Here is a 27,713-nt window from a genome sequence, read left to right as displayed (position 1 = left end):
GAGTTTAATGCCACGGTGGCAGCTACAGCCAAGTACCACTGCCCACAAAGTCCCTGACCCTGCCCTCAGCTGCACCCTGGGCTCTGCTGCTGCACAACTTAGCAACAACATGCAGTGTTTTAGAAAAGACTGCACAGATCTGAGAAATACCCAACTAAGCCAGAGAGAATTTGCTTTGCCTATTTAACTTTACCTATCACAATTTTGAAATCAGACCCAGAGAGTCTAAATGGCTTCCAGCAAGGCCCAGTTACTGATTTCTACTGAGGATGGAAAAAATGTTCAAGGCCCATGACACAAATTATAGTAGCTCATACATTAATCCACTGTTACTGAGCTAATTCCTGTTCATCAGTGAGGCCAAACCCACCAACACACAAGAAGCAAGGATAAGGGGCCCAACACCCTGATTTAAGCCCTGACCCTTTTTAAAGTGTCATTTTTCAATCCAACCAATATGCCTTTCCAACTTGATATTTCCCTTAGTATTTTATAAATTAAGCAGTGATTAACTTCTAAAATACATTGTACATGTAGACAGAAATACAGTAAGGAAGAGGTAATACCTGAAGAGAATCATTGCAGTCCGACATGGGGGACAGGCAAGAAGAAATATCTGAAATGTTAGAAACAAATTTAAATTAATAATAATGACCTCTTTTAGAATCCATTTTCTAAATCTTTCCTACTCAGTTCTGCATGTCATAAATAATTTCTTGCCAGAAGATGTGTTTGCAGCAGAGCTGGAAAAGACTTAGTCTTTAACAAATCAAAAGGTCTCCCACTACCGACATATAAAAAGATTAAAGCAGTATGAGCAGCACTGAGGGTTCAGCTTCTGCCAGTGCCTACAAAACCAGTCAAATTTTAGGCAGTTATTATTGGCATTATAAAAGGTCTCTCAAGAACCAGATTACTGTGTCACCAATCTTCTACAGCAGCTCCCTTAATCATGGTGAGGTCCTTGCTGTGCTAAATATCAGCATTTACAACATCATCACTGTCCTTCCCTTCACCAGCGCCAAAACCTCATACTCTAAAAACTTCATATTAGCAAGTCTTGCTCTAGATATGAGCAAGACTTACATAAATGTTCAGTAATATTTTTTTATGTTGTCCACTACTGCAAAGAAGAAACTCTGGTTTACTGTTCAGTATTTCAGCAAAATACGGATCACAGTTTTCACTGTTGTTCCTAAAATAAAGTCATAATATCTTATTTCACAGACAAACAACGAAACAAATTACCACTGAATTGAGTGAGAACATTTGGGGAGTATGTCTGCTTTGTGATGTCAGATTGGACAATTCACCAAATGTGTTTCTTTCAAGCGTTGCAGCATTAGGAAGAGGCCTCCAATGGATACTGAAATTAATTAATACCAGACCACGTACTTGCAGCAATAGAAGTGCTGAAATCTGGATCATCCTACTGAGGCCTTTCATACACAAGGGGCTTCCTGTCATTACTATACAAATAAATGTACAAATTCCAAATATTTTATTTCCAGGTCAAGTTCTTAATATACAGACATCTGTATGTTCAAGTCTCATCACAGCTTAAAACACAACACACACTCAAATTGTTTTTCCCAGTCATACAACACTCTAACAAAGGCACAGTAAGAGAAGCTGCAATTAAATGTAATGGAATTACCATTACATTACATATTTAATGTACCTCAAGACGTTTTCTTAGTGAATGCTGTTAAAATCCAATCAGTTTCTCTGAAGTCCTGCATTTAAAAAGCAAGCTATTTCAACTTACTAGGGCAGGTTAAGGATGAAGAGAACATAATAGGTGCACGATTAGAATCACTAATGGATGTTTTCCTGTGCTAAGGGAAACAAAGAAGAAAAAAGTACATGCCAGAAAAATCTTATGAGAGCTCTGTATATCACCTTACATGCAGCTTCTGGGAAAAGTGTCTAACACTTATTTTGTCTCATTATTCCATTGTTGCATGTTTTGGAATAAACTTTGTTTACTAACTAAAGTTTCTTGAATTGTGGACTATATTTTCCCTTTTTTGAAGACCATAAATATCTTGTACAGCTCTACTGTGACAAGTATTTTCTCACATGCGACCTGCATGCAGAGTCAAACTTTTTAAACACTTCATGTTGTATGTTAACAAATGGAGATATGATATCCAGAGACTCACCAGTTCATCTAGTTTCAAATTTGATTATTTTATCATTTCCTTAAATTCAGAAATCTGACAGGAGATATATGTTACTGTTGAAGCATGGTTAATACTTCCATTAAACAAATTCTGCTTTTCCAAGGGAGAATTCAATTTCTTTTAATCTCCTAGATCTTTAAAAACAAACAAAAAAACCCAACCACCCCAACCTTATAAGTTGATCTTTTTCTCTCTATGCACAAAATAAATAAACTACAACGTCTTAATAATATTAGACCCTTCTTTTTCTAACACACCGCAGAACACTCCAACTACTACATGGTAGAGCAGAAGCTACATTTTGAGTCTGAGTACTGTCTGGATCCCAGCACTGAGGACTAAAACAGCTCACATTTAAAAAGGATGGCAGTCTTACAAGGAATGAGATGGACATACCAATTAAATCACTTCACTACCATGGAGACAGGCAGAGAACACGATTCACAGCTGCCTGTTTTTATTTCAACTCTACTGAAAGAAACAGTTTCAGAACCTCATGAGGGGAAAACCAAATATTTAACACTTTTAAGCATGAAAATCTCTCTGTTAAAGGGATCTTTCAGAAAATAAGCCTGACTTCCAATTTTCATGACAGAAGAAAAATCATAACCAGAATTTTTATGCTAAAAGTTTAGGATCATGGAAGAGATTTTCAAATGCTTCAGCTTTAGCAGCTTAATATCAACATTTTCTCTCTACTTATGTAGATACTTGCCATGATAAACAAATCTCAGCTTCTTAAAGGGAAATTTTAAAGGACACACTTGTATCTGATTTTCAAAGAGCTGTATAAAAAGTGTCATTACTCAGCTCAGAGTGTCAGCAGTCTTAAATACACAGTTCACAGAAGACAAGCTCATAAACTCCAACACAAGTGTTCCCACACTGATCCCATAATCCTACTACTTTTCACTGTCATATTGGAAATCCAATCCTTTGCCTTGCAGGAGGGAACAGTTCTGTTCCACAAACCAAAGAATCCTGAGTTAAATCAGCAGCAGGGCTGTGCAGAGCTCCCAGCCTCTGTTCTCTTGCAGAACTCCTGAGTTTTGAGGGCTCTCAGAGTCCCCAGCCCAGCTGGCACTGCAGAGCTCCAGCAGACACACTCCACATGCAGTGCGCATGGTACACCACAATGAAGGGGATTCTCCTTGCCCAAGGCAGAATAACTCAACTTTCAATTTATAAGAAACACTAGGAAACAACTTCAATATCCCCTCTTCTTCTGTCACCTTATAAATGAAAGAACAAAATAATTAGCCCAAAACAGACAAAATTAACCATTTTAGATGGGAAAATTAACTACAAAATATACATTGCCTGATAGGCTGGATTATGAGATTAGTTCTGACCACTGCCTTTCCCTTCCACTGCTCAAAAAAAAAAAAGTTCCAAACCATCCTCCACACAGGGATCAATATCTGTAAAAGACTGCAGGCTAATGGATGCAGGAGAAAGAGGAAGTACAAAAATGTGTGTGGCATTGAAGAAATGCAGAGATCAGAAGTCCTAGATGGGGACAATACTGAGAGCCAGGATGGCTGAAGAAGCAGAAGCACAGGACCAGAAGATTCTACAACTGTTCTCAGGCAGTAAAATGCAGAGTATCTCGTAACACTGGTTAATCCACAGAAGTTCACTTCAACCTTGAGGACCCAAGGCTGAGATAGAGATAGGCTTTAATAAATCTGCATTGAAATAAATATTTTCACTCTGTTAGGTAGATCAAAGTACTCTCCACAGCAGAAGAGATTAAAAGGTATGTTTAAAAGGCTAAGATGTAGTGAAGTACACTTACCTCAGGGTGGTAAACTTAAGTGTACTTTACTGTACTTATGAAAATCATCCATTTTCCCTCACAATAAGGCAAGGAAGATCCAAGCAGATGGACAATTTAAGAGATGTAAAAGATTTTGTCAATCAATTCTAAAATTTATTTTTAATTAAGTTCAAAACAATCATTCTATCATTTATCAGAAAGAAATCACTTAACAACTCCAGCACGAAGCTTTGTGTCAGCATTTCTTTCTGTACAAACTATCAAGTCAGCATAGAACAGCTACCACTTAAAAGCCATCACTTGCCTTCTAAAAGGGAATTTAAATAAAAAATAAAAATCATATCTGTGGTTTGACAAGTTCAGACTGCTAAATCTGAAAAAAAAAAAGATAAGGTACCAAAAGATGTTACATTCTAATTGCTAAATAGGAGTAAGTTGAATGTATTCAATATTTTAGCACGAAAATCACTGCTGCCTCACTGCAGCTGTCAGATATGTTCAGGGATTTATGTGTCCTATGGTAAGCTAGTGGTAAGGACACTCATGATCCAAAGCAAAACTGCTGACAGAATTAAGAAATACTACAATAAAAGTAGTTTGTGTGTAACAAAAACTGGACTCTGGAACACAATGAGCTGCTTGTCCCTGGTTCCACCCTCCAGCTTCCCAGTTCTACCCAGGGATAGAAGATGTGTAGCAAGCTGAACAGCTTCCATCCTCTACAATCTAATGCACTGTAAATTATACATGTTCATTGGGACATTCTAGGTTAGTCTCCCCTTCCACAGGTTTAGTTTGTTTAATCAGCAAACCCATATTCAGCTTTTTCCTTCTAGAGTCTTAGGTGAAAGATTTCCAGACTTGTCATAGTTCAGGATTAATTATTAACACATGACTCAGGTCTTTCTATGAGTGCATTAGCATTAGCTGCCACACCTTAGGAGTTAGTATTTCAGAGGTCACTGAAATTACTTTTCCTTTTTCTCTAATTACTATCTGCACCAGCCCTTCACTAGTAGTGGGTTACTTGATTTCCCATCCTTAAATCAGTGCTTAAACAAAACCTGACAATTAAAAATATATCTGAGGTAAAAGAACAAAGAGGCTGAGTTTTAAAAAAATTCCTAATTCCAATTTCTTAAAAAAATTTAATTTACACTGAATTTAGATTAACTTGCATCTCCATCTGCCAGTGACACATGAGTTCACAAGAAGATTCTCATGTGCATATTCACTTTTGTTACTTTTCCCCCTGAGCAGGATGTTTTGTATTGGTTTTCCACAGAAGCAAAATCATCATAGAAAAGCCCAGCTCTACTCTGAGTCACCAACACCTTTTCTTGTCACAGTTTGAAATTCCTTATTTTGTAGGATTTTACAACAGAAATTCTTAATCTTTAAAAACACAAGACAATAAGTAACCAACAGCCTTACCAATTAAATAGTAACACAATCCATAAAAAGCCACAGCATACAACATTGTATTCCTGATAGTTCAAGTTGGCATTTCACTAACCAACAAAGTATTACAAACCGTTAAATTTGCTTGACACTAATTACTTGGCCACCTCAATAAACAAAACCTCACCACATCTATCCAAAGCCCTGAGGAAGTGCCACCAGAAACACGAGTCCCATTACACTCTGCAGGTTCCAAACTGGTGGCACAGGACTCGTTCCTGGTGCACACGGACAGGGCTCAGCCTGCTGGGGATGTGGCTGGTGTAAAACTCAGCACCTGGCACTGGCACCACTGACAGCAGGGCAAGGAGACAGCAAACTCGGGATTCTTAGACTGGAAATCATGAGATGAAAGACATCAGGAATTTATAAGGTGTCCAGTGTGGGTACTGCTGCTGTTTTCATTCACCACTCCACTGAAATCCTAATGGCCTCAGGCAGCTACTCCTGAAATATCAGTGTAAGTTACCAGCAAACAACCTACATGGAATGGTGTGTGAAACTACCAAATAAGATAAAAAAATCCATCCTAAAAATATATTACAGCCAACAGCAATACATCATAACACTGGATAGTACACTGAAAGCTCTGTTCTGAAAAAAAAAATCTAAATAGAAGAAAAAAGAAACAAAGAGAGCCCTCTAGCTCCCTAATATGTTCCTCAAACTATACATGTCACACTTTGAATGATATTTGCTTTATCTGGGATGACCTCAACAAAACAAACCAATATCTGGTTACCTAATCATTCATCTAGTGGCCTTTAGATGATAACACTCAGTGTAAATATTTGGGGTCAGAGAAAGCTAAGCTTTTTCATCCACAGTTTCCAATCACGCAGTTCCTACTCCTGCTTAGAGAGCAAGATACCCATTGTCAACTCCCCACTTTTTATGTTCTTTTCTCCTAAGAATATTCAGAAAAAAGGAGAGAATTATCTAAGAATGCATTACAGCCTGAAGCACATCAGTATTTCCAAATTCTAGCAACTTCAAAACAAAGGCTTCACTAAGAGCTTTAGACTCCAATTCCTGAATTAGAACATCTACCAGCATCATGATGTGTTCCTGTGGTCCCTGTCACCTGGACTAAAGCTTAGGATAAAGCATCACTGGCCAAATCTTGTTAAATTGAAATGGCTGGTCCATAATCACCCCAAACAAAGAAAACTGAATCACAGCCTTAGGACACAATTGCTATCCTCTTCATACTAAACAAAAAATTACTCTTGTTTCTGATTAAGAAACCCTGCCTTGCCTCATACTAATATTTCCCCATTTCTCTGCTATATGCTGGGATTGAATAAAAGTAAACACAATGGTGGAACAAAGCATATACAGTGTTAAAGCTATCACAAAAAAGCTTTTCCTCAGTCCTATATGTAATTATTACAATAATTGCAGTATCAGTAAAAGCTTCTAAACCCCGGCTGATTGTGTTTTTTAAACACAACAAAATAATTGCTTAAAAATAAGACAAATAGAACAAATTAAGACAAAAGTAACAATTAAGAAAAAACGTGACAGTTCTGGGAACCAGGGGTAGATTAAGCTCTCCAAGCATGTCCTGGTGTTCTGAAGGCCAGGCCAATGGTTCTGGAGCCCTGCAGACTGGGGATAAAGGAACTGATGGATTGTCCCTGAGCTGTCACTTCCTATCTGTGTCCCTGAGGCTGCTATCATCCTCCTGGAAGGAAAATGCTCTCCTTTGCAAGAAATGAGGCTTGCCACCAAGAAGCATTGGTGTTGTCAGTGCTTTAATTCTTCTTCATCTGCCCTTTTTCACCATACACCAGCATGAATTTCCTCTCTAGCCATCAGCTGTAAGGAAAACCATCACAAGTTAATTTGCAACTATATAAAGACTTATGTTCATAGACTTACACTTTAAAAAATGTATATATTTTCATAGGAAATTTTGTCCCTTTTATTTTAATTCAATATTTTGAAGAGACAGAATATAAAGAAACATACACAATTTAACTGATTCTTCCAAATACTATAAAGCATATAGGAACCATGTACGCAAATTTAAAGGAAAAAAAGAGAGGAAGTAAGCAATTAATTAGCTATATTTTGGTACATATTCCCAAATTATGCAGAATTCAGTCAAGCTATGTTTATTATGCAAGTTCTGAAAACAGCCCATTGTTTCAAAAAACAGTAACTTCTTTTGCAGAGGACAGAAAGGATCCAGGTCTCTAAAGAAGCCAGAACTGGAAATAATGAACACAGAATTTAGTATTTACTGAGCTGCAGATGCACTTAGCACTCACTTTATTTATGCAAACATCAGACCAAAATTACTAGGTGAAACCTATCCTTCTTTCCACCTATTGCTTCCTTTTTACGCTTTTCTTTGCCTAAAAAGATCACCAAAGCAGTAACCCAGGAAAAAAGATGTTTCCTACAAACACACTTTTCTTTATTCCAAACAAATGTCAGTCCTTAACTGGCTGAAGTGGAATAATTCAGTGAAGAGAATTACAATAACTGACCAGCTGTAATTTACCACTGAGAAATTATTTTTGCAAAACTCTTTCTAGAATAAAATAGAATTACAACATTTATTTTAAGATTGACATTAAAGCACCATTCTGGAAGAAGGCTTGGACATACTAAAGTTCCAAATCCACAACAGTTTACAAGAACAACTGGCTGCCGTTCAACCCATCATTTTAAGATTAGACTGCAGTCATGTTTCTGCCACTTCCTTAAGGTTTCAATAAAATTATACACATGCCATTTGAATTTCTACAGACTGATCAGTCAGAGCCTTCAGTGTTTAAAACTGAAGATCATTCTAAAAAGAAAAACATTATCATAATCACATAATCATTAAGATTGGAAAGGAACTTTTGAGGTTCTATCACCCTACCGGTGTTACCTACAACCTCTGCTTTAGATGGCTTTTTCCTTACTTTTTTCTTTTTTTGGTTACAAGTTTCTCTATTGCAATACAGACTAATTTTAGCCATGAGTCCTGTCTACACTTAATTGCCTTTTAACTCCAGCTGGGTGTCTTCAGGACATCAAGAGACACCTGAGTTAACTCATTTGCATTAAGATACCTTGATTGTGAATACCAAGTTGCAAATTCTGTGTATCAAATTACAAAATGGGGGGCCAGGAACAAATAATGGGGAACAAGCTTTTTTTCATAAATTCTAACTGCTCCTTCACTAAATGTGAAATGAAGAACTGCTACATGAACACAAGGGGTTTGGCTGAAAATTAACATCTTAGGTTGCAATGCAAGATGTAACCAAAAGTATATATTCTATTACCAGCTGTTAAAATCAGGTGGAACAGCGTTCTTCATCTCCTCCACCACCCATCCTCCCTCCAGGAGATATTTTCTATTAATGGGCCATTGGGTCTCACTGCATGACTGATAAAGTTTCATCATCCCAGTGTGAGATGTTCCAGCTGGGGGAGGAGCCAAGCACTCCTACCTGGATAGAACCTGAGAACTGGAGCACCACAGCCAGCCTGTTCCCACTGGATTCCCAGAGGAAGACCAGACCCATCTGCACCACCACTGGGCCTTCAGAGGAAAGCTCCACTCTTTATAGGGTCACTGCTCCAAGAGAACCACAGCTGTCACTGCAGGAGGGCTGCAGCCACCATTCAATGGGACTGCTGCCACCACCCTGACCCACAGAGTGCCAGGTTGTATCCTGATTCTGTCAGTGCTTTTGTACTACTGCATTTCATTTTAATTTTCCTATTAAATTGTAGTTCTGACTTGGGATCTCTCACTGGTTTGCTTTCAAAGCAGTACAAGTAAAAAAAAAAAATAAAGTTTAAAGACTACAAAATAGATAAAGAAAATTGGTTACAAGTAATTTGGTTTGACATTGCAAAGAGTGACATTTTCCTTTCACCTCACTAAAGCAATGCTCATAGACAGGAACACAGCACTTGTGGCTGTACTTCTCAACAAGCACACTCTGGCTGCAGCTCAAGATCTCCTTCACAAAGCTTGTAAAGAAATCAATAGTGCTGTATTTGGCTCTTGAGGGAATCTTTCCTTTCATGCTGCTCAATCAGAAACTTTAAAGATTTCCTTCACATAGCCAATTTCAATACCACAATTATGTCCCCAAAAATAATAGAAAGAATTCATGTCCTGAAAATATAACACCTGGCTCCTAAAACATATGCTGATTTTTTGTTTCCTGCTATGGAAAGGCAAATAGGTTTTGAACAGCCTAGAGACTTAATGTTTCCCTTTTATGTCAGGTCTGCAGCAGCACCAATCCAATCATATTGCCAATCCTAAAAGTAGAGTGGTTTGTGGCTTGTTCTTGTTTTCTTTTTTTAATAGAGGTATTCAAATAACTATCACAAAGACCAATTTTTTATGTAAAGAAAGAGTTCAGTATGAACTCCCACACAGACTTCTCCCCTTGCTGCACCACACACTAAGTAAACACCATGCTGCACAAACAAGCCCCATCCCCACCCCACAGCTGGCAGAGAAAGCACACCAGTTTCTATTCACCTTTGGTACAAAAGATATATAATTTTTTAAGACTTGAAGGATTTCTCTCCCAATGATGCTGCATGCATGACACTGAAGAAACACCCTTCTTCCTCCAAAAGCTAAGCAAGAAACCAAAACCCAGAACAGGAAATGAGTGCCACGGCTTCTGGTAATACAACCAATGACAGGATAGCAACAAATTCTGGGAAGCTGATCAGCCATGAGACCTGCTGAGGCAGTTAAATACATTCATTTGATCAACACTTCTTCCTTGCAATGACACATCTAAACTAGTTCTTTCCACTTATGAAAAGATTTGAACACAGGTTGGCATGATAGGCAGAATTTAAACACCTGGTCAGAACAGACTCATTTCTAAAACTCAGTAGCCATTGTATTACACAGTTTTGTCTGCCCAAATGCACACACATCTAACTTCCATTTTACTTTGATCTTGTTTTAGTCTTAAGTCTTTTAAGAGCAGGAATTTTGCTTTTGTCTAGGGAAAACCTGAAACATAATTTTCAGTTTCAAATATTTTTGGCTCAGAGCCCAGAGTGTTTGTTGCTGAGGTGAAACAGTCTCAGCTGAAGAAAATGAAAACAGAAATAGAGTGAAAGAAGAGACCTTTATCAACAGCTACTGTTGGCTTCCCTTTGAAGTGATCTTGATTGTTGTAGAACGTTTCATCTCTTCACCTTCTACTTTGTTCATTCTATTATTTAGACACTGCAGGATTATGTACACACTACTACAAGAAGTAGTAGTGAAATTCTATTTTCATATATTTCATCTTGCAAATCTGTTGCCCTCAGCAAACTCAGGCTAGGAAAACAATGTTTTCCAACCGTGTATTACTCGTCTGCTGGTGGAGGTCACTGACTATCTTTGGCTCGAGTTATCTTTGTCTGCTGAGAGCCACTGGTTTTGCCATTATTTTCTTTCTCTACATTAAGCCTAGGCCTATTTCTAATACATTGTTTTGAGGATGAAGGGGCATGATTTCTACATTTTGCCAATAAACTCACCTTCTCAATATCACAAATGCTGGAACACCATTTCTAGTGAGTAATTAGCATAGGATTATTTTTAAAACTTCACAATTAGTCAAAAGAGATTCAGAAATGGCAATGCCTGACTACAGAGCTTAATTCTCAATTGACTCCATCTCCCTTTCATGAGGCATTATTGAAAGAGGTGAACAGAGCTGTCCCAGGTCTGTGTAAGCAATCATCTGAATACTTGTCATTAACATCATAACATAAAGGCAACTAAATTTTCAAATCCTACTGCTAATATAGCCTCATCTCTTTTCCAGAGAATTAATAGGAAAATTTCCCAGTTACCATTGAGTACTGCCTAGAAAGCGAATGTGGCCATATTATTTTAATTATTTCTACATAGTCCTGGCATACCTTCACCCCAACGCTGACTGACTGCACAACAATCCTTATCACTTCACGGGAAGGAAGCGTCCTATGCTGTAAATTACTGAGCAAACACTACATCACGGCCTAGGAATTTACATAGCCTACTAATTATTTCTGGAGCTGTAAATTAATTGCTGTAAAGGTCTTGAATATAGCTGTATCAGCTTGTTTCCTCTCCACCCCACCCCTTGAAATAAAACCCATCTCTCAAACTGCTGGAACAACTGGAAAAGACATTTCCCTGCCTTTTAGGAAATGCTCTCCAGGTGCCAGATCCAACAACTGCCAAGATCTGATTCAGCCCAGATCACCTCACATTCTGCAATAGGAGACCCAATAGGCATTGATCTGATTTGTATCTGTTATTGATCTTAGACAGACACTGCTATCATGGCAACTTTTATGAAAGCCTTTTTGACATTCTTCAATTTATTCTTGACCTTGAATTTTTTAAGCTATTCAGTGTTGAGGGTACAAAATTAGCAAAATAACAATATTTTTGACATCTCCAACACTCCTTAATGAGCTCAGTGAAACTGATAGTTAAATACATGCACAGGACTATTAACAAACAACTCATTAGCTTTAGATAGCCCAGTTCATTAACAGTTTGTCTATGTATCCATTATTTTAAAGTCTACACAAATTGCACACTATTACACATCAACAACCATGCCACAAGTCATAAAAGGAAATGGTTTATCCACATATATTAGGCCACATGAGTTTGTTCACCCCACATATGAGAAACAGGTAACACCTGTTTCTTTACTATTCAGCCTCTAAAATTAGAAAGGTAAACCAACAGTATCTGCACAATGATTAATTTGTTTCTCCAACACCTTCACAAAATACAATCACACCCCTAGAAGGCACTTGCTTGAAAAAGCTGCACATAAATTATATAGCTGGTTTTGCATTTAATCTTGTTTTCATTACATTTGGTGCAAATTTTAGCACTGCTGTCAGTGAAAACAGCACCTTCTATTCCTGAAACAAGGATCAGGTGAAGGCAAGTGATGAGTAAGCCTTAATTACTTACACTTTCAACCAGAGTTCAGGACATTAGTTATAGCTACAGATTTCACCTTTTCATCTGACTTGGACGTTTTTATAAATTTTGATTCAACTGAACCAAAACCTATGATTTAAAATATTTATACCAGTCTTGGCATTTGTATTTTTGCTAGGCACTTTTAGTCCACAAACCGACTATGGGAGGGGAAAAAAATACCGTTTTGCAAAGGCACCACAAAAGCAAACTTCCAGGTGACCCTGCACAAGCCTTACCTGCATCACGGTGACCACGTGGCAGGGATTCAGGAGGTAAATGACAGTCCTGGTGGCGAACTTGAACCCCACCTCCAGCCCAAAGATGAGGCAGAGCAGCACCAGCAGCGCGTTCTTGCCCAGGCTCTCCTGCTTAGTCTGGGGCTGCTGCAGCAGGTTCTCCAGCTCCTGGACATGCTGCTGCCGGAGCTTCCACAGGGACACGAGGATCTCCACGGTGCCCACACTGAGGAAGACCAAACTCTCCAGCAAGCGCTGCTGGCCGGAGAGAAAGGCGGCGCACTCCGGCCCTCCATTGCCGGCAAAGCTGGGGTCCACCCCGCCGTACATCCAGTCCAGGAGGTTGTGCAGGCTGTAGCGAGACATGGCGGGCACCTCTTCTCCAGGAACGTGCAGGAGCAAGGCGGAATCAAAGCCGAAACACTGCCGGGCTGAGGAAGCACGAAACGCCAAGACAAGCCGCTCCCGCTGCAGCCCTTCCCGGCCAGGCTCCGTGAGCAGCGGGCAGCTCCGCTCGGGGCACGGGCACTTCTTCCCGTCCCTCCCACCGCCCGGAGGAGAACCGCACGCAGCAGCCTGAGGGAGGCAGAGGCCGCAGCTGCACGGAGCCTGCCAGCTCCAGACCCTCTCCCCGCCCGGCTCTGCCGCCCACCGCTCGCCCCTTCCTCCCCGTCCTGGGCTGCCTTTACCCGCGGCCAGCGCCGTACCCAGCCCCTCAGCCCGCCCCGCTGTCCCTCCGCAGCCCCCACATCCGCGGGCGCGGTACCTCCGCGGGCGGGCGGCTGTCAGGGAGCGGCAGGCCCGGCGCCCCCGGCCATGGCGCCGGCCCCGGCGAGGCGCGGGAAAGAGGAAGCGCCGCTAGGCTCGGCGGCAGCTCCGGCACGGCCGAGACTCCGGGCCCGAGCGGGCGGGCCGCTCCCCGCGGCTGGCCCGGCCCTTGCCCGGCGCCGCAGCATCACCCCACCGACGTGCCTGACTCACGCCGAAAAATGGACGAGCCCCCGAATTGGCTGCGCCCGGCCGCCCGCTCCTCCCTCCCGCACGGCTGCGCCCGCCTCCCTCCGCCGCCTTCCCTCGGCGGTGCGCGCTCCCCCTCCGCGCCTCCCTCCCGCCTGTTGTCCCTGATTTCGCCCCCTTCCTCCTCCTCCTCCTCCTGCTCATCGCAGCTGCCCGCGGTTCGCCCCCTCAGTGCCACCGGCCGGTAGGGCGGCAAGGACCGGGCGCAGCTCTGCGCGCCCCTCAGCGCGGTCGGGTTCGCCGACCAGATCGGCAGCGACCTTAACTCGATAAACGAGTTTTTCAAGTGCCGTTGAAGCAGATACAGGTAGGTCGGACGAGGAAGGACAAATGCGAGCGGGGCTCCGGTCAGGACATGGGCAGATGTCTACAGCCAGGCGTGCCCAGTGTGGCACCCACGGGTGCCTGCAGCCAGGCGTGCCCAGTGCCTTGCACAGAGCGCAGACCCCACTTGTCTCAGTGCTTAGACGATTTACTGCCATGTGCGTGCCCTGCGCAGCGGAGCACAGGGTTTGGTTCCTGGTTTGTGGCATTGTGAAGAGGTTGTATTGCAAATGTGTAACTCTGTCTGAAAGGCAAAGGTCCGTGGAGAACCAGAGAGAGTAGCAGGTTAAGGGGATATTTTCAAGGCAATTAGAGTCAGGTCATCCCCTGAGAGCTGTCTCCTACAGATTTTATTTCACTTTACCTGCATGCAACACATTGCTCTCCCCGTCCTGATTATTTCAGGGCTTTCCTTCTCCACAGGACAGCATTAGGACAGCACTATCACTGGCCAAACTGTTGAGCCTGATTAATTTAAAATAAAAGGTTAGTTCCACAAATAAGTTTGAAAAGACCAGTTAGATATCAATACTGGCTGAGCCAAAGTGATTTCTATATAGACACAGCAGCAGCAATGCCTGGTCTGTAAAGCTGGAGGCCGTATGTCACTGCCATTCTGCTGTGGAAGAAATTACTCCCTTTTTGGGAAAGAAGGATCCCACCAGGCTCTTCCAAAATCTTCAAGGACTTCTTTCCACAATTTGAGCTTAATAAGAATTCTACAAAATGCTGGCTTTTCAGTCACTGCTGATTGATTAAAACACCTATTGTTGATGCAAACCTGCAGCACAATGTTCCTGTAAATTCCTTCCCCATTAACCAGACACACACACACCTGCAACACATTCACACTGCACTACCCTGCTTCACAGCCTGAATACTCAAAACAAGCAATTCAGCATTAACACCAATATTTGTCAGTTTTCTCCTTCCTCTATTTCTAAGCGGTAGGATTACTGTTCAAAAAGATGCTCTATTTCTAAAACACTGGATTACTGCTCACCAGGCACAGAGTACTGTCTCTTAGGGGTCTACCAATGAACAACCTGGGACAGATCTGTCCCCTTCCACTCCCTCAGTCACATACAAGAGGGCACCTACTGCTGCTAGAAGCAATCCCAGGCAGTTTTATACCTTGTCTCTGCATTTCAGTGTCTCACCTTTGGCAGTGTCTGAAGTCTGGTTCTCTGACTTTCCTGAGTTATCTTTTGTGAAGTTGAAACTCCTTTCCATCAGAGCAGCACTGCATTGTCAGGTGCTGGTATTTCAGATGTAGTGGTTTCTTTAGAATATGACCTAGCCTCAAGAACGTGAGGGCTTGGTTGGGTGGTTTGAGGTTGTTGTGTATTTTTCAGAGATGGCCAGTGAAGAATAACTGGCTGAAAACATGAAAGTGGGCAGCATTTTGCTCACAAAAAAAGAGTGTTTGTAAAATGTCAGCTTGTCCATTGAAGAGGAAGGAAAGAGAACAGCTAAATAAAAACAGAAGTCATGAAAGCTAAAGATTTAAGCAGCCAATAGTTAAGATCTCATAGGAAGGAAGTTTAAAAAAAGGAGTTAAGAAAAGGAATGATGCTTTAGAAAATAATTCAAAGGGCCATTTATCCCAATTGTGAGTAGAACAGAAATAGCAGTAAGCTTAGCCTGGCCACATCATGAGGTCTCTGTTGACCTTAAACACATGAAGAAAATACAAAGGAAGGTGGGTCAAATCACTAAGAATAAGAAAGAAATACTAAAAAAGGTATTGCTGCAAAACCACTGAATTGTCAAGAGCTACCATATAAAAACTGCTCTTTACGTATATTTTTACTAAGAAGGATATAGATAAATTATTAACCCCCTACTCAACAGAGAAGAAAATCTATCAACAAATTATGAATACAGCTAAAGGGATTGGTGTCTCTGTTGTATTAGACTTACAAAAAAGACCATGCACAAGCAGATAATTGGAGCTGGTGGTGCTGAAAACAAAATTATCTCAGCCCAGAGTAGGTAAAGAACAGATAAAGAACACGCAGATGAACCAAATGTTTTCAGTTTGAGTCTAGTGAATGTGACTGAAAGACAATTGAAGAATTAAGAAGGTGAGTGAGATGCTGGGAAAACAGAAGCGGCAGCTGTACATTGCTGTTATCAGAGGGGGGATGGAGCCAGAGAAATACAGCTCAATTTAAGTGTAACTATGTTAAATTCATTTAAAAATCCTTGGACAAATAAACCTCACAAACTATTATTAGCACCTAAATGATAACCAGAGAAAACTTGCAGTCAACATGGATCTGTCAAAAATAAATCACACCACATAACTTGATTTTTTTCCTCCAATAGAGAACAGGCCTTATGGATAGGACAGAGCCTGCTGTCCTACTTGATTATGTTTATGACACTTACATGATATTTTCTTTAAAAAGTTAAAGAAATACAGAAGGGTAAATGTATTATGAGGTCTGTACAAGACTTCCTGCATAGCAAGGAGTAGTTCAAAGCAAGAAATAGTTCACTCACAAAAGGAAAGGATATATTGCTGTTTTTTTAAAGCCTGTCTTCAGTCTGTGCCTCTGTGTTATTGATATTAACAATTTAAGTAACAGAACAGAGAAAATTCTTATTAATTTTGCAGGTGATGCAAAGCTCGAGGGAGGACACAGAATTACATTTCAAAACATTCTTGACCATTCAGGAAACATTTAAAATAAATAATAACTTTAAAATAAATAATAAAAAGATGTTCAGTAAGATCAAGTAGAATCATAGTTCAGCACATTATACTGGTATCAATCATCTCTGCCTTTCCTCCCCTTGCTACTCATTTTCTGCCTCAGTGTCTTATGCCAGCATTAATTTTTCTGGGCTCTGGCTGACACTATGAGGAAGCTGATTAACTTGTGTTTTTAATGTGTTTTTTCTGTCAGTAGCTTCTTTAAATATAAAAATGGTGAAATCTCATGTTAATCCAAGAAGAAATGCCAGGCCCTGGGCGTACCAGGAGTCCTTGCCCACCCAGAGCCCCCTCCTCTCCCCGGCTGGGCTTTAGGCAGACTGTTCTCAGCTCTGGCCTTTGCTGTTCCTGACTTGTTGAGTGGCTTCCTGGCCTGACCCTGGACCTGGCTTGTCCCCCCTCATTTCCTTAATGACCACTGGACTCTTACAGCCCTGGCACCATTCCAGCCCTGGCCTGGCCTGGCTGGATGCTCTGGGATGAGCCCTTGGTCAGGTCAGTGCCTCTGTGTGGCTGCCCTCAGCTCCTGGATCGCTGCCTCTGTGGGGCAGCCCCACTGACAAGGTATGAAATTTAAAGGCAGCTTATGCTTTCTCTGGAAAACAAAACTCTGCATCTTGTCTCTCCCTAATGTATCATTTGCAAATTCCATCTTAAGTGAGTCTGAAAGTAAAGGCAAGGCCTTAAATCTTGCATGTGGTGGGTATCATCAACAAGCATCACAAGTTGGACTTCAAAGCAGAAGGAATAAACAACCTTAATTCTTATTCAAAAAAGCATTTAACTACATGCTTAGCTTTAGCCTGTCCTCAAATCCTTTGAATTTAATTATATCAATTTCCTCAGCATCAAGCTCTGCTGCTGTACTTTAGAAATGTGATTGTACACATCAGTATGTAGTTACACCTGTAGATGTAGTAGAGACTTTGTGCCATTGTTGTATAGGAGATATTACAAAAAACCAAAACAACAAAAACCCACAAGCTAAATGAGCAACAAAGTTACATTTTAAGTCCTGAAATGTTTCTGGTGAATACCAGTATTCACAGATCTTCCTTTTTTGTAGGTTTTTTGGCTGAAGAACAGTACTGGGCACATAATTGCAGTCTGAAAATGCTTTGAGCAGTCAAAATGAGACTTAGAACAGTTCTGGGCAGCACTTGCAGACTATGGGTATGAATACATTCAAGTTGTGTATGCAGAGAGGAACAACAATTGTAAACCAGAAGGCCTATTTCTGTACAAAGCAGAAACCACAGTCCCTTTGGCTTCCTACTTACATTCTACCTTTTTTCACTTTTCACTTGGCCTTCTTCTTTCATTCCTTGTAGCCCATGAATTAAATCAAATGTACTTTCCCTTCAAAAATTAGGACAATTGCTGCCCTACTGAGGTTGAATCTTCAGAAGCCTATACATCTACATCCTTCCTCTGACCTTTGACACCCCAGGCTGAGTTCTACTGACTCCTGAGGTACTTCTATAGTCTTAAGAAAATTATTCTCATTTTATCCCCTTCTCAGAAAGTAATGAAACCTGGATCACTTGTGAAAGCAGTGGGGCCACAAGCCATGCTCTGCTGGCTGTGGCAAGGGCTGCTGACTTGCTCTGAGCACAGGACACAGACTGTGAGAGTCTGCTGGCAGTCGAACACTGCTGCTGGTGCCCTGCTCTAGTGAAGCTGCAGCTGGGTGCAGATCCATGTCAGGAGCAGGCAATGCACCTTTGGATGTGACATCAAACATTCCTGCCTTGCTGCAGACATGAGATGCTGGGTAAGGGCTCCCCCAGCCTCGAGGAGCACCATGAGAGTGTCCCTGCCCCAGGGAGATCACCAGCAGCAGCTGCCATGCAGGACACCTCTGCTTGTGGGGGATGCAGATACTTACAGCAAGCCACTCACTAGAGGGTGGATTTGTTTGTTATTTTTTCTGTTTTGTTGGGTTTTTTCCTTCTTGCAACAAATCCAGGCTCATAGAGATTCTTCCATCAGTTATTCTGTCTTCCTTCTATTGAGTCAGTTGCTCACATGCATTTTTTACGAATTTAAAGAAAGGCTTATGGTAGTGTAATTGCTTATTTCCTCTCAAGGAATTTTCTTGAGAGAAAGGTGAAAGTCTGTTGCATTTATCATATCTCTCCCTGTCAGCTAATTTAGCTAGAACATATGCTAGACAATACCAAAAAATAAGTAAATGTCAATTAGAAACATTCAAAATAGAAGCTTGAAAAGCATATCACATTGTCATGTTTTTTAACCTGATAGACTGAAAATAATATAAAGCACCAGCAGAAATTTGCTAGATGACAACTGCATGAACCAGCTTCTTACTGATTCATATTTCTCTCATGTTCACATTCCCTTGCATAAAATGCTGCAGTATTAGCAGATACAAAAAACAGGGGGATATAAAAGCAGGGGAAAGTACAGAACTATCACGAATCAGCAAAGTTTGCTCTGAGATAAAGAAAATCTTAGTTGACAGTTTATCTGCACTTTGATTACTTGCGTTGAGATGAAGAGGTCAAACAGTACAGTCATTCTGCAATACAGGTAGAGGAGCCACCTGAAAAATGGGAATATTTCTTTGTAGTTTCATATTCTAAATGAGTAAACACAGTCTCTGAAGTTGTTTGGAGCTTGGGAAACTATATTTTTGTTGAGTCTGAAAAAAAATGGATCTGCTATAAAACACATGTTCTTAAAAAAACTTAAGTTTCTATCCAGATATTCTCCTTAAACTTGAAGCATCTTGAGAACTAACAAAAAGAAGAGTGCTCTTTTCATACATCAGCAACCAAACATTTATGTCTTAGAACACTTGCTTTTGTGTTTGTGTCCTGTGTTGTTCAGCCATTTTTCAGTTTTCAAGGCATGTGCTTTATTTTATGTCCAGTACTAGCCCCATATTATTGCTAAATATAATAAAAGGCATTTTAAAAAGAACCATCCAAACTCTTTCTCCTGGAAGCTGAACCTTAACCGCACTTTTCTCAGTCTCTAGTTGTTTGTTACAGTTGAGTTAAGCTGTGACTGGTATACGTAGGAGGTACACTCTAAATCTACATAGATATTAAGGCAGAAGAACGTGTGCTTTCTATTTTTGTTCTGTTTTGCTACAGTTTATTGAGCACACTGGCATCCATGATGAATTACTGAAAACCCTTTTGGCAAAAACTGAGTTCTTAGTTTTAAAACTAAGAATTAATTTTAGATTGTGAGACACGGTCACTGCTTATGAACTTCAGCTTGAGGGATTCAGAACACTTTGTCTTCCCTAACCTTCTGTGTGGAATTTGCCTTTGTTATTAAAACCACAGTGATATTTGGTGTTCAAAGTCAGGGAACTGCTATATTTTACATAATGTAAAACAAATGTAACAGCAGTCTGAGAAACAACATGAAAAGTGGGAAGGAGGACTATAACATGGTGCAATCTCTGGTTAATTAAATTAAATGAAATTTGTACCATTTCATTCTGTCATGGAATATTATATGGTCAGGTCTATTATGTTATAAAATTGTGTTATCACAGTGTGTTTTTATGTCTTGTGATATTTGGGAAGGAGGTGTTGGATACCTCAGTTTTACAATGAGTGATCAAGAAGTGTCCATTTTCCACAAAGATTTCTGAACCAAACCTGGGTTCTGTTTGACCCTCCCATCATTTATTAGCATGCACAGGTGTCAGTCACACGCTTGAACACTTCTGTGAATATAACCCCTGAAATTAGATTTAAAATACCAAAAGGCTGCTCTTATACCTTTGTATTGGGTTTGCATGACAAGGTTTTGGTGGTCGAGATGACTTCTGTGAAGCTGCCAGCTGATGTCCAAGAGAGGCAAGGCTGGCTGGCTCCAGGATGGACCCGCTGCTGGACAAGGCTGTGCCCAGCCCCAACAGAGACAACAGCTCTGGGATAACAGCTTTCAGAAGGAGCAATAACCCCTGTGCAGCTGCAGTGGAAGAAAGGAGAGAGAACGAGAAACAACTGCAGACACCAAGGTCACCAAGGTGAAGAAGGAGGTGCTGGAGCAGAGATTCCCCTGCAGCCCCTGGTAAGGACCATGGTGAGGTATGTCTTTAGTGTCTCCTAATAAGTTATTGAGGAAAAGTGAGTATATTGGCATGTTTTCTGTGCAAGCTAATGCATTTCACAAAGAGTAGGAGCCTCACACGGGACACAGGTCATGTTTAAGTGCTTTGTCACAGAAGGTTTAACCATTTCATTGAACAGCCTGGAAGGAGCCGCGAGCCCTCTGGTGGTTGTTCACCCCCTACAATTCTCATCCAATGCTCTATAACTAATACAATAACCCACACACACTTTACTTTCAGTAGCAGTACAAGTTTTGTTGGTTTATCCTTTGAGAATGTTGCTATGACCACTTTTCTACACATAGGAAATGAAATAGTAACAATTTACTATTAATCAGGCTGAGAGAGTTGGGATTGTTCAGTCTGGAGAAGAGAAGGCTCCAGGGAGGTCTTAGAGCACCTTCCATTGCCTAAAGGGGCTCCAAGAAAGCTGGAGAGGGAGTTTTGACAAGGGCATGGAGTGAGAGAACAAGGAAGAATGGCTTTAAACTGAAAAAGAGCTGATTTATATTAGGTATTAAGTAGAAATTCTTCCCTGTGAGGGTGTAACAGCCTGGTCTAGTAGAAGGAAGGCGATTCCAACCCTGGCCATTCTATGATTCTGTTTCTATGAATTGAACTAGTTCTATTCTAACAATATATGGCACACCTGCATGAGACACAATATTCTTCTATAAGGGAGTTTTACTTTAAATTCCAAGAATATGAGCCTGTTTCTGCAGAAGGGATGATGGCCATGGGGTCACTGAGAGCTTGGCTGGGGCCTAGGCACACCAAGCATTCTGATAGGAGATGGGTTGGGAAAAGGAGTCAGTGTTTGCAGGAAAGAAGGCAGGAATTGTGTTCTCATGTTAGACCTGTCAGAGTGAAATTGGTTTTGTAGTTCTCAGATGAGATGGGGTAGAAAGGAACTAGCTCTAAACTGCAGCAATCGCTGGACTGAAATTTAGTGATAAATAACTTGAACTAAGTTTTCTTGCAATATGTGAGGATTGCATTTATTGTAAAGCAGGTGATGTTTAAATATAAGAGGGGTTTTTTTTTGTGTTATTTGCTGAAGCCAATGAAGTGCACTGTGTTTGAAGGAAACAAGAAAATATATATCTCATGCAGATTTAATATCTTGGCTTATTTTCTCATCTTGGTATCCAGATGAATCATGTAGCCATTGGCTCCTTTATCCATCCCACATTAGTGGATGGTTGCTAACAGTTTCCAGTAATAGAACAGGGGATGCAAAAGAGTTTTTCAGGTCTGTGATATTCAGACAGCTCAGCTCCTCTTAGTCATTTGCATAAATCTTAAAAATATTTACCACAGAGCTTTCTATATTTATCAGGATTCACGCTTGTGTACATGTGAGCATTTTCACAGCTTGGCTGATGGTATTCACATGCTTCAGAACTGGGGGCTGAGTTTTCTCCTTTGGCTGATTACTGGGAAGATTTCTTCCACAATCCCAACCCTGACACAATCTCTTCCTGCCTGGATGGGAGGTCATTGCTGTGGTACTCAGTACAGATTGTTACCCAGCAGATCATAGGGACTCAGCAACAGATTTTTCTGTTTAAAACTCTAACTAATGCTGAACAAATGTACCCCAATTATTTATGTAAAAGCCTTCTTTACTAGAAACAGAGAAAAAGAGATAAGCTGAAACTGTAGTGTGGGCACATAAGCTCAAAGGATCTCCAGGAGCATGTCATTGAAAAAATTATCCAAAGAAGAGGGAAAGATGAACAAAACTCCTTATATTTCAGCTTGAAACATTTCAGTTTATTCCTGTTTTTCAGATCTGTTTGCTGCTGTTCTATTAACTCCAAAGAGCACAAATGGCTGCTAGATAAGCAAAGAAAATTCTAGAGATTCAGCCACACAAACAGAAAAATACTTGGTATCTATATAAAATCTGCTTTTCTTAAAACAAAACAAGCAAAACCCAAAACCAGCAGGAAAGAAATCATCAGTCAAGCAGACATGTGCAATTTGGTGAACATTTAGCACAAAGTTTGTATTATCCGTAGGGTTGCAGGCAGTTCTCATGCATTCATTCACGTGCTGTATAAAATAGTTCAAATGCCCCCAGGAATTGGTATTTTGAGATATTTCTTTTTTAGAGGTTGAAGCACATTGGGTTGTACCCATGTAGAGAGTGTCCACAAGAACTAATGTCACAGAGCAGGTGTGTGACCCTCTCAGGTGAGGCTCCTGCCGCTGTGATCTTGCCTGGACACCCTGTGAGTGTGCACCACTGAACACGCCTGTGCTTCAGGACGTGATTCTCCTCATTTCCACGTGTGCCAGATTCCTCTCTAGATGATTATTTATGAAGGAAATCAGGTTAGACATCTGCGTTCTGCAATTAACCTTTGGTTACAAAATTACTCCCTGTTGTAAGAGAGAGCAAAACTTGCACAGCAGGTGGCAGCCCCGGTCCTGCTTGGCTTTAGCCTGGTTTGCACCCGGGAGGAAGAGTCTTCCAGAGCTGGAGGGGTTACTGTATTAAACAGCAGTGCTTTCCTTTCTGGGAGGCAGCTGATTTTTAGTAAAGAAGTCATTGGTCACTGCCATATTACAAAGGCAGAGTGGTGCAAGAGGACATAATTTGAAATAAAATCAGTAAACTACATTGTGTGTGTGTGAGCAGCACAACTCACTGGCAGTTTGGGATGGTACTGGAGTGTAGATTCAAGCTGAATCAGTAGAATGTCAAAATCAAGCAGTTAGTCAAACTCTTGATAATCCTGCCTGAGTTATGCTCCACAGCCACCCCAATGCATCTGCCTGTTAGCAGAAGCAAGGGGTTCCCACAATGTATTTTTGGATATTGAATGGCCTGAATAATCTGAAATATTTTGGTTAAATTGTAAAGAGTAGAGTGTAGTCGTCTAAAGCTTGTAGAACCAATGGTGTAAAATTCTCTAGCAGATTCTGAAAATTAATTCCTGAAAGTTAATTCTTACCCCTCCTCTATTCTCTGAACCTTAAAAGGTGTGTTAGGGAAAGCAGGAGTAGGGGGTTTATATCTTCTCTGCACATGGGGCAGTTTGCTTTGAAATATCATGAATAATCTTAGAAAGCCCTTTTATCAGCTTCAGATGGATTTGCACCAATTCTGTCTTCAGGCAGGCCTAAAAACCATTATGTTTTCATTGAATGTTACACATCCTTGTTCCATTTCCTCACCTGGCCTGTGGGGGGGGGGGGGGGGTGGAAGAAGAAGGAATTATTCTGGGAATACATTTATCAAGAGATAAAAACTTGACAGCATTTATTTATCATTATTTTGGGTCAGCATAATAAAAATATGGCCTGGGTGGCAGGCATTTTAAACTTGATTTGCTAAAACTATTGCTTTATTTGCCTGAGTGGGACATTTCAGTATTTAGCTGAACTATCACCTAACACCCAGGGGACTGTCTTAGACCTACAGACTTAGGTGGTTATTAGGCTTAATTGGTATTATTACTGTAGACCTCCTGAGATATTGAATATGGCTTATTATGGCTTATTTTAAACTTTTAAATCCAGTATTAGGAGGAATTGCCATTAAGTTATACCATAGAAAAATAATAAGTCTAAAGTTAAATCTTGTGTTGTTGGTTTAAAACTGTTTAAGCCTCTTGTTCATCACAAATCCTCTAACAATTTACTGAACTCCCTTGTGCTTATGCCAACACTTTTTATAGCATGTGCTATAGCACATTGTAGCTTTTTATAGCTTTATACAGCCTTGTGCCCAGTGTAGCACCAGAGAAGTCAGTGGGGTCATAATGGAGATTAATTTCACAGTATTTCAGTCATCTAAGTTGATTCACTCCAAGTAAGCACAGAATTCTGTGCTGCCAAATTCAGTGGAGGCTCATTAAAAGCCTGTTTCAGTTCTCATGGAGTCTCTCTTTTGTGGAAATACCTGTTCTTGTTCTTTTGTTTTGTGTGATAACTTCTCCAGGTTAACTATTTGCAAGATCAAATCTGAAAGGTCCTACATTTTGTACATGGGATGTAAGGTAATGGAATTTGCATTGAGGTAGCATTTGCTGGTTTTTATGTAAAAAAAAGTGAAAATTGGAAACAAGTATCAGAAATTATTTGATAGTTTTAGCATTAAATGAGTAGCAAAAGTAAAAGGAAATGCTTAGAAATTAGGGTGCAATTTCTGTCTGTAGTGCTTCCCCTGCACTGCAAGGACTCTATGTACTTCAAGTACTCTTGTAACACTTTACAGAAGAGTATAAAAGTGTTTAATGTTTGAAATTATTATATAAAATAGGGAAAAATATGAAACAGTAGCATTGATTATAGATCTAATTTTGTGAGTAAACTTGAGCAAGAAGCTGGTGGATTTTGTTATCCGAAATTCCTACCTGAAGCATGGAACAAAGCTGCTTTCACAGGATAACTTGGAGAGACTCAAGACCTGACAATAAAAGCTCAGTGAGGAAAGGATGTCCCACCTTATAAATTTGCTTTTTTGATAAGAATTTGATATTGGGTCGAAGGTGAAGACACACAGGATTTGCATGTGCAGTCACATGGCAACCTAGTTTAGCATGGAAATGGTGAATGATGTTGAATGATCTTTTACAGTAACAACATAAGTTGAGCATCCTTATTAAACAGGAAATCCATGGAAGAAAAAGAGCTAGGGTTTCAAATCTATTAAAAGCCTGTAAGGCTTCATCAGCTCTGCTGCTCGTAGGAGTTCTTGTTTACTCTGCACAGCAATATTTCAGTCTAAAGGCCTTGTCTCCTGTGGGCAGCCATTTCTGGGAAAGGAGGTGAATAGCAGTGTAACATTCAATGACATTGAATAGGGACAGAGCTTTTAATTCTCCAGCCACAGCAGTGTTTGTCAAATGCTCAGTATAAAACAAAATTTGATAGACGGCAGAGGTAAAAAGGGGATAAAGTGAACTTATGTTCTATTATGTGGTGTGTCTCCAAATTATAGAATTCCTTTCTAATATGAGAAGTCTGCTTATAAGAAGGAATGAAATTATTATACCAGTCCAACACATAGGTGGTATTTGGGGAGTTCAGATCTTACTATAACATATGTAAGTCCAGTGTGAAAACACGTCTTAGAAAGGCACACATAACTGCTTTGTTTTGGACAACCCCTTAAATTCTGACAACAAGCACTGGTCCTGTGCTACACACTTTGTACATGTTCTGTTTGCTGAGCAGCCTCTGCAGGCAGAACTGACCCTCACTTGTGTGTGAGGGGAGAGAAGGCGCTGCCACTGCTGTGCTCTGGTGTCCTGGGCTGACACTTGGGCTGCTCCTGACTTTTCTCCTGAAGGGTGTTACTGTCAATGCTGATCAATAATATTTAAAGGGAAAACAGCCCTACTGCTATTTGTATCCTTGCTAATGAGGAGATAAGAAAGGCATCTCTTGTTAAGACTGATAATACAGTTGGATGAAGTAATGAAAAACAGTATTTTAAAACTTGGTAAGAGATGGAGTTGCTCAGGCTGCTTGTCCAGTGGATATAATGTACCTTTTGTTACCCTGCCTATTTTTGCACTGCCTTCTCATTTCTCAAGCTGCTACAAGTCTTTTATGTGAGGATGCTTCCATTGTATACCAATGTAGGAGTTGAATTATCTAGGTAGCAGAGGCTAAAGCTGAAACTCCCTAGCATCATCTTTCTTAAGTATCACTGTCTGGTAAGAAAATAGGTCTGTAAGTGATACTATTCTTCTAAACAAGAAGTGACTGTTATCGGGGTGCTTGTCAGCTGTGTAATATTGATACCTGGGCTAGCCTGTGGAACCAGATAGCATAGCAGATAGTGGGGGTGGGCTGTTGGGGGGAGATGGTGTCTGCTTTTGGGCAGAGAACACCTCACAATGCAGCCATTCCCCTCCCTGGTCCCAGGGCCTGTGAATTTAGGAACTTCATTCACAAGCATTTACTTCTTCTGTAGCTACTACAACAATAACAATTATTTTTTGCAAACAATTTGCATATATGGTCATGTGAATAAATTAAATAACTGACTCCAAGAATTAGCTTGTAATAGGACTACTGACAGAAACAAAAGCACAGTCATTAGAAGTATTGTGTAAATGAAGTATATTCCATTAATATTTCTTGCATACGTGACGTTAATTGGAAACCTGAGGAACAGCCACTGACCTGACAAACTGATTGTGCAGGAAGAATTCTCTTCCATTTTGCTGCCAAAAGTAAAGTCAATGTTACAAGTGCAAGCATTTAAGAATCAGAGTTCTGTTAATTTTACTACAGCATTTTAGACTTTCACCTGGAATCTTCATTGTAAATGCTTTTACTTTACAGATCTGAGGTTGAGTCAAATCATCTCATAGGAAGCACCTTTTCAGGTAAGAATTCCAATACCTTTTTTGTACTTTGAGCTGCACTGCCCATCTTTATATGATATTTCTGTTTTTTTCATGGACAAATCTGTGTACCACTGATATTATGAATGGAAACTGACCAATTTAGACCCAAAAGATTTTGGCAATGAAGTTACTATGCAAAGGAACTGCTGACTTGTTGACTGAAAAATTATATTAAGGATGTAGAAACTTGTTATTCTGGCATCTTTGTTCATGAAAGCAAGAGCTTATACAGACCTAAGTGGATGGGAGAGGTAAAAGTGTATGTGGGGAATGTTTTATGGGTGACTCCTAAAGGGTTTGACCAAATATTATATACCTTTCTTAAACTGTTCAGTGTTGAAATTGCTGAAGAGGTCTATACCATGACAGCAAACTGTCCATAAATTACATTTTAAAAGATATTTCTCCTGGAATTTGTGTTCCTTTTTCAGTGTTCCACAGTACTATGGAGGTAATTGTGTTGGGCTAATGGGAAACAGTGTGGTGATAAATCAGCCTCTGAAGAAAGGGGTTATGCTAGAAAAAACAAGCTGACTCAAAG

General features: G+C 40.5%; 1 protein-coding gene and 1 long non-coding RNA gene across 5 annotated transcripts in view; one reads left to right on the top strand and one right to left on the bottom strand.

The window, feature by feature from the left end:
- Positions 1-13,610, bottom strand: part of TMEM164 (transmembrane protein 164) — a 35,218-nt gene extending 21,608 nt beyond the window's left edge. The window contains exons 1-3 of one of the 4 annotated variants that reach the window (XM_072929161.1): positions 13,326-13,610; positions 12,637-13,212; positions 567-616 (exon numbers count right to left, since the gene is read on the bottom strand). In XM_072929161.1, the coding sequence (XP_072785262.1) occupies positions 567-616; positions 12,637-13,002 (416 nt within the window). In that variant the 5' untranslated portion in view covers positions 13,003-13,212; positions 13,326-13,610. Of the gene's footprint in view, positions 1-566; positions 617-12,636 lie in introns of all 4 variants that reach the window. The other 3 variants (XM_030272649.4, XM_002197683.7, XM_072929162.1) reach the window with 3 other exon arrangements.
- Positions 13,611-13,716: 106 nt separating this feature from the next.
- Positions 13,717-27,153, top strand: LOC140684169 (uncharacterized). Its single transcript, XR_012056000.1, has 3 exons — positions 13,717-13,960; positions 20,489-20,758; positions 27,108-27,153. It is a non-coding gene; the product is annotated as an uncharacterized lncRNA (long non-coding RNA).
- The last annotated feature ends 560 nt before the right edge of the window (positions 27,154-27,713 follow it).

This window comes from Taeniopygia guttata, chromosome 4A (genome assembly GCF_048771995.1).
Source record: "Taeniopygia guttata chromosome 4A, bTaeGut7.mat, whole genome shotgun sequence".
NCBI classification, from domain to species: domain Eukaryota; kingdom Metazoa; phylum Chordata; class Aves; order Passeriformes; family Estrildidae; genus Taeniopygia; species Taeniopygia guttata.
Note: the sequence above shows the minus strand (reverse complement) of the source record. Positions and strands in the feature narration are given on the sequence as shown.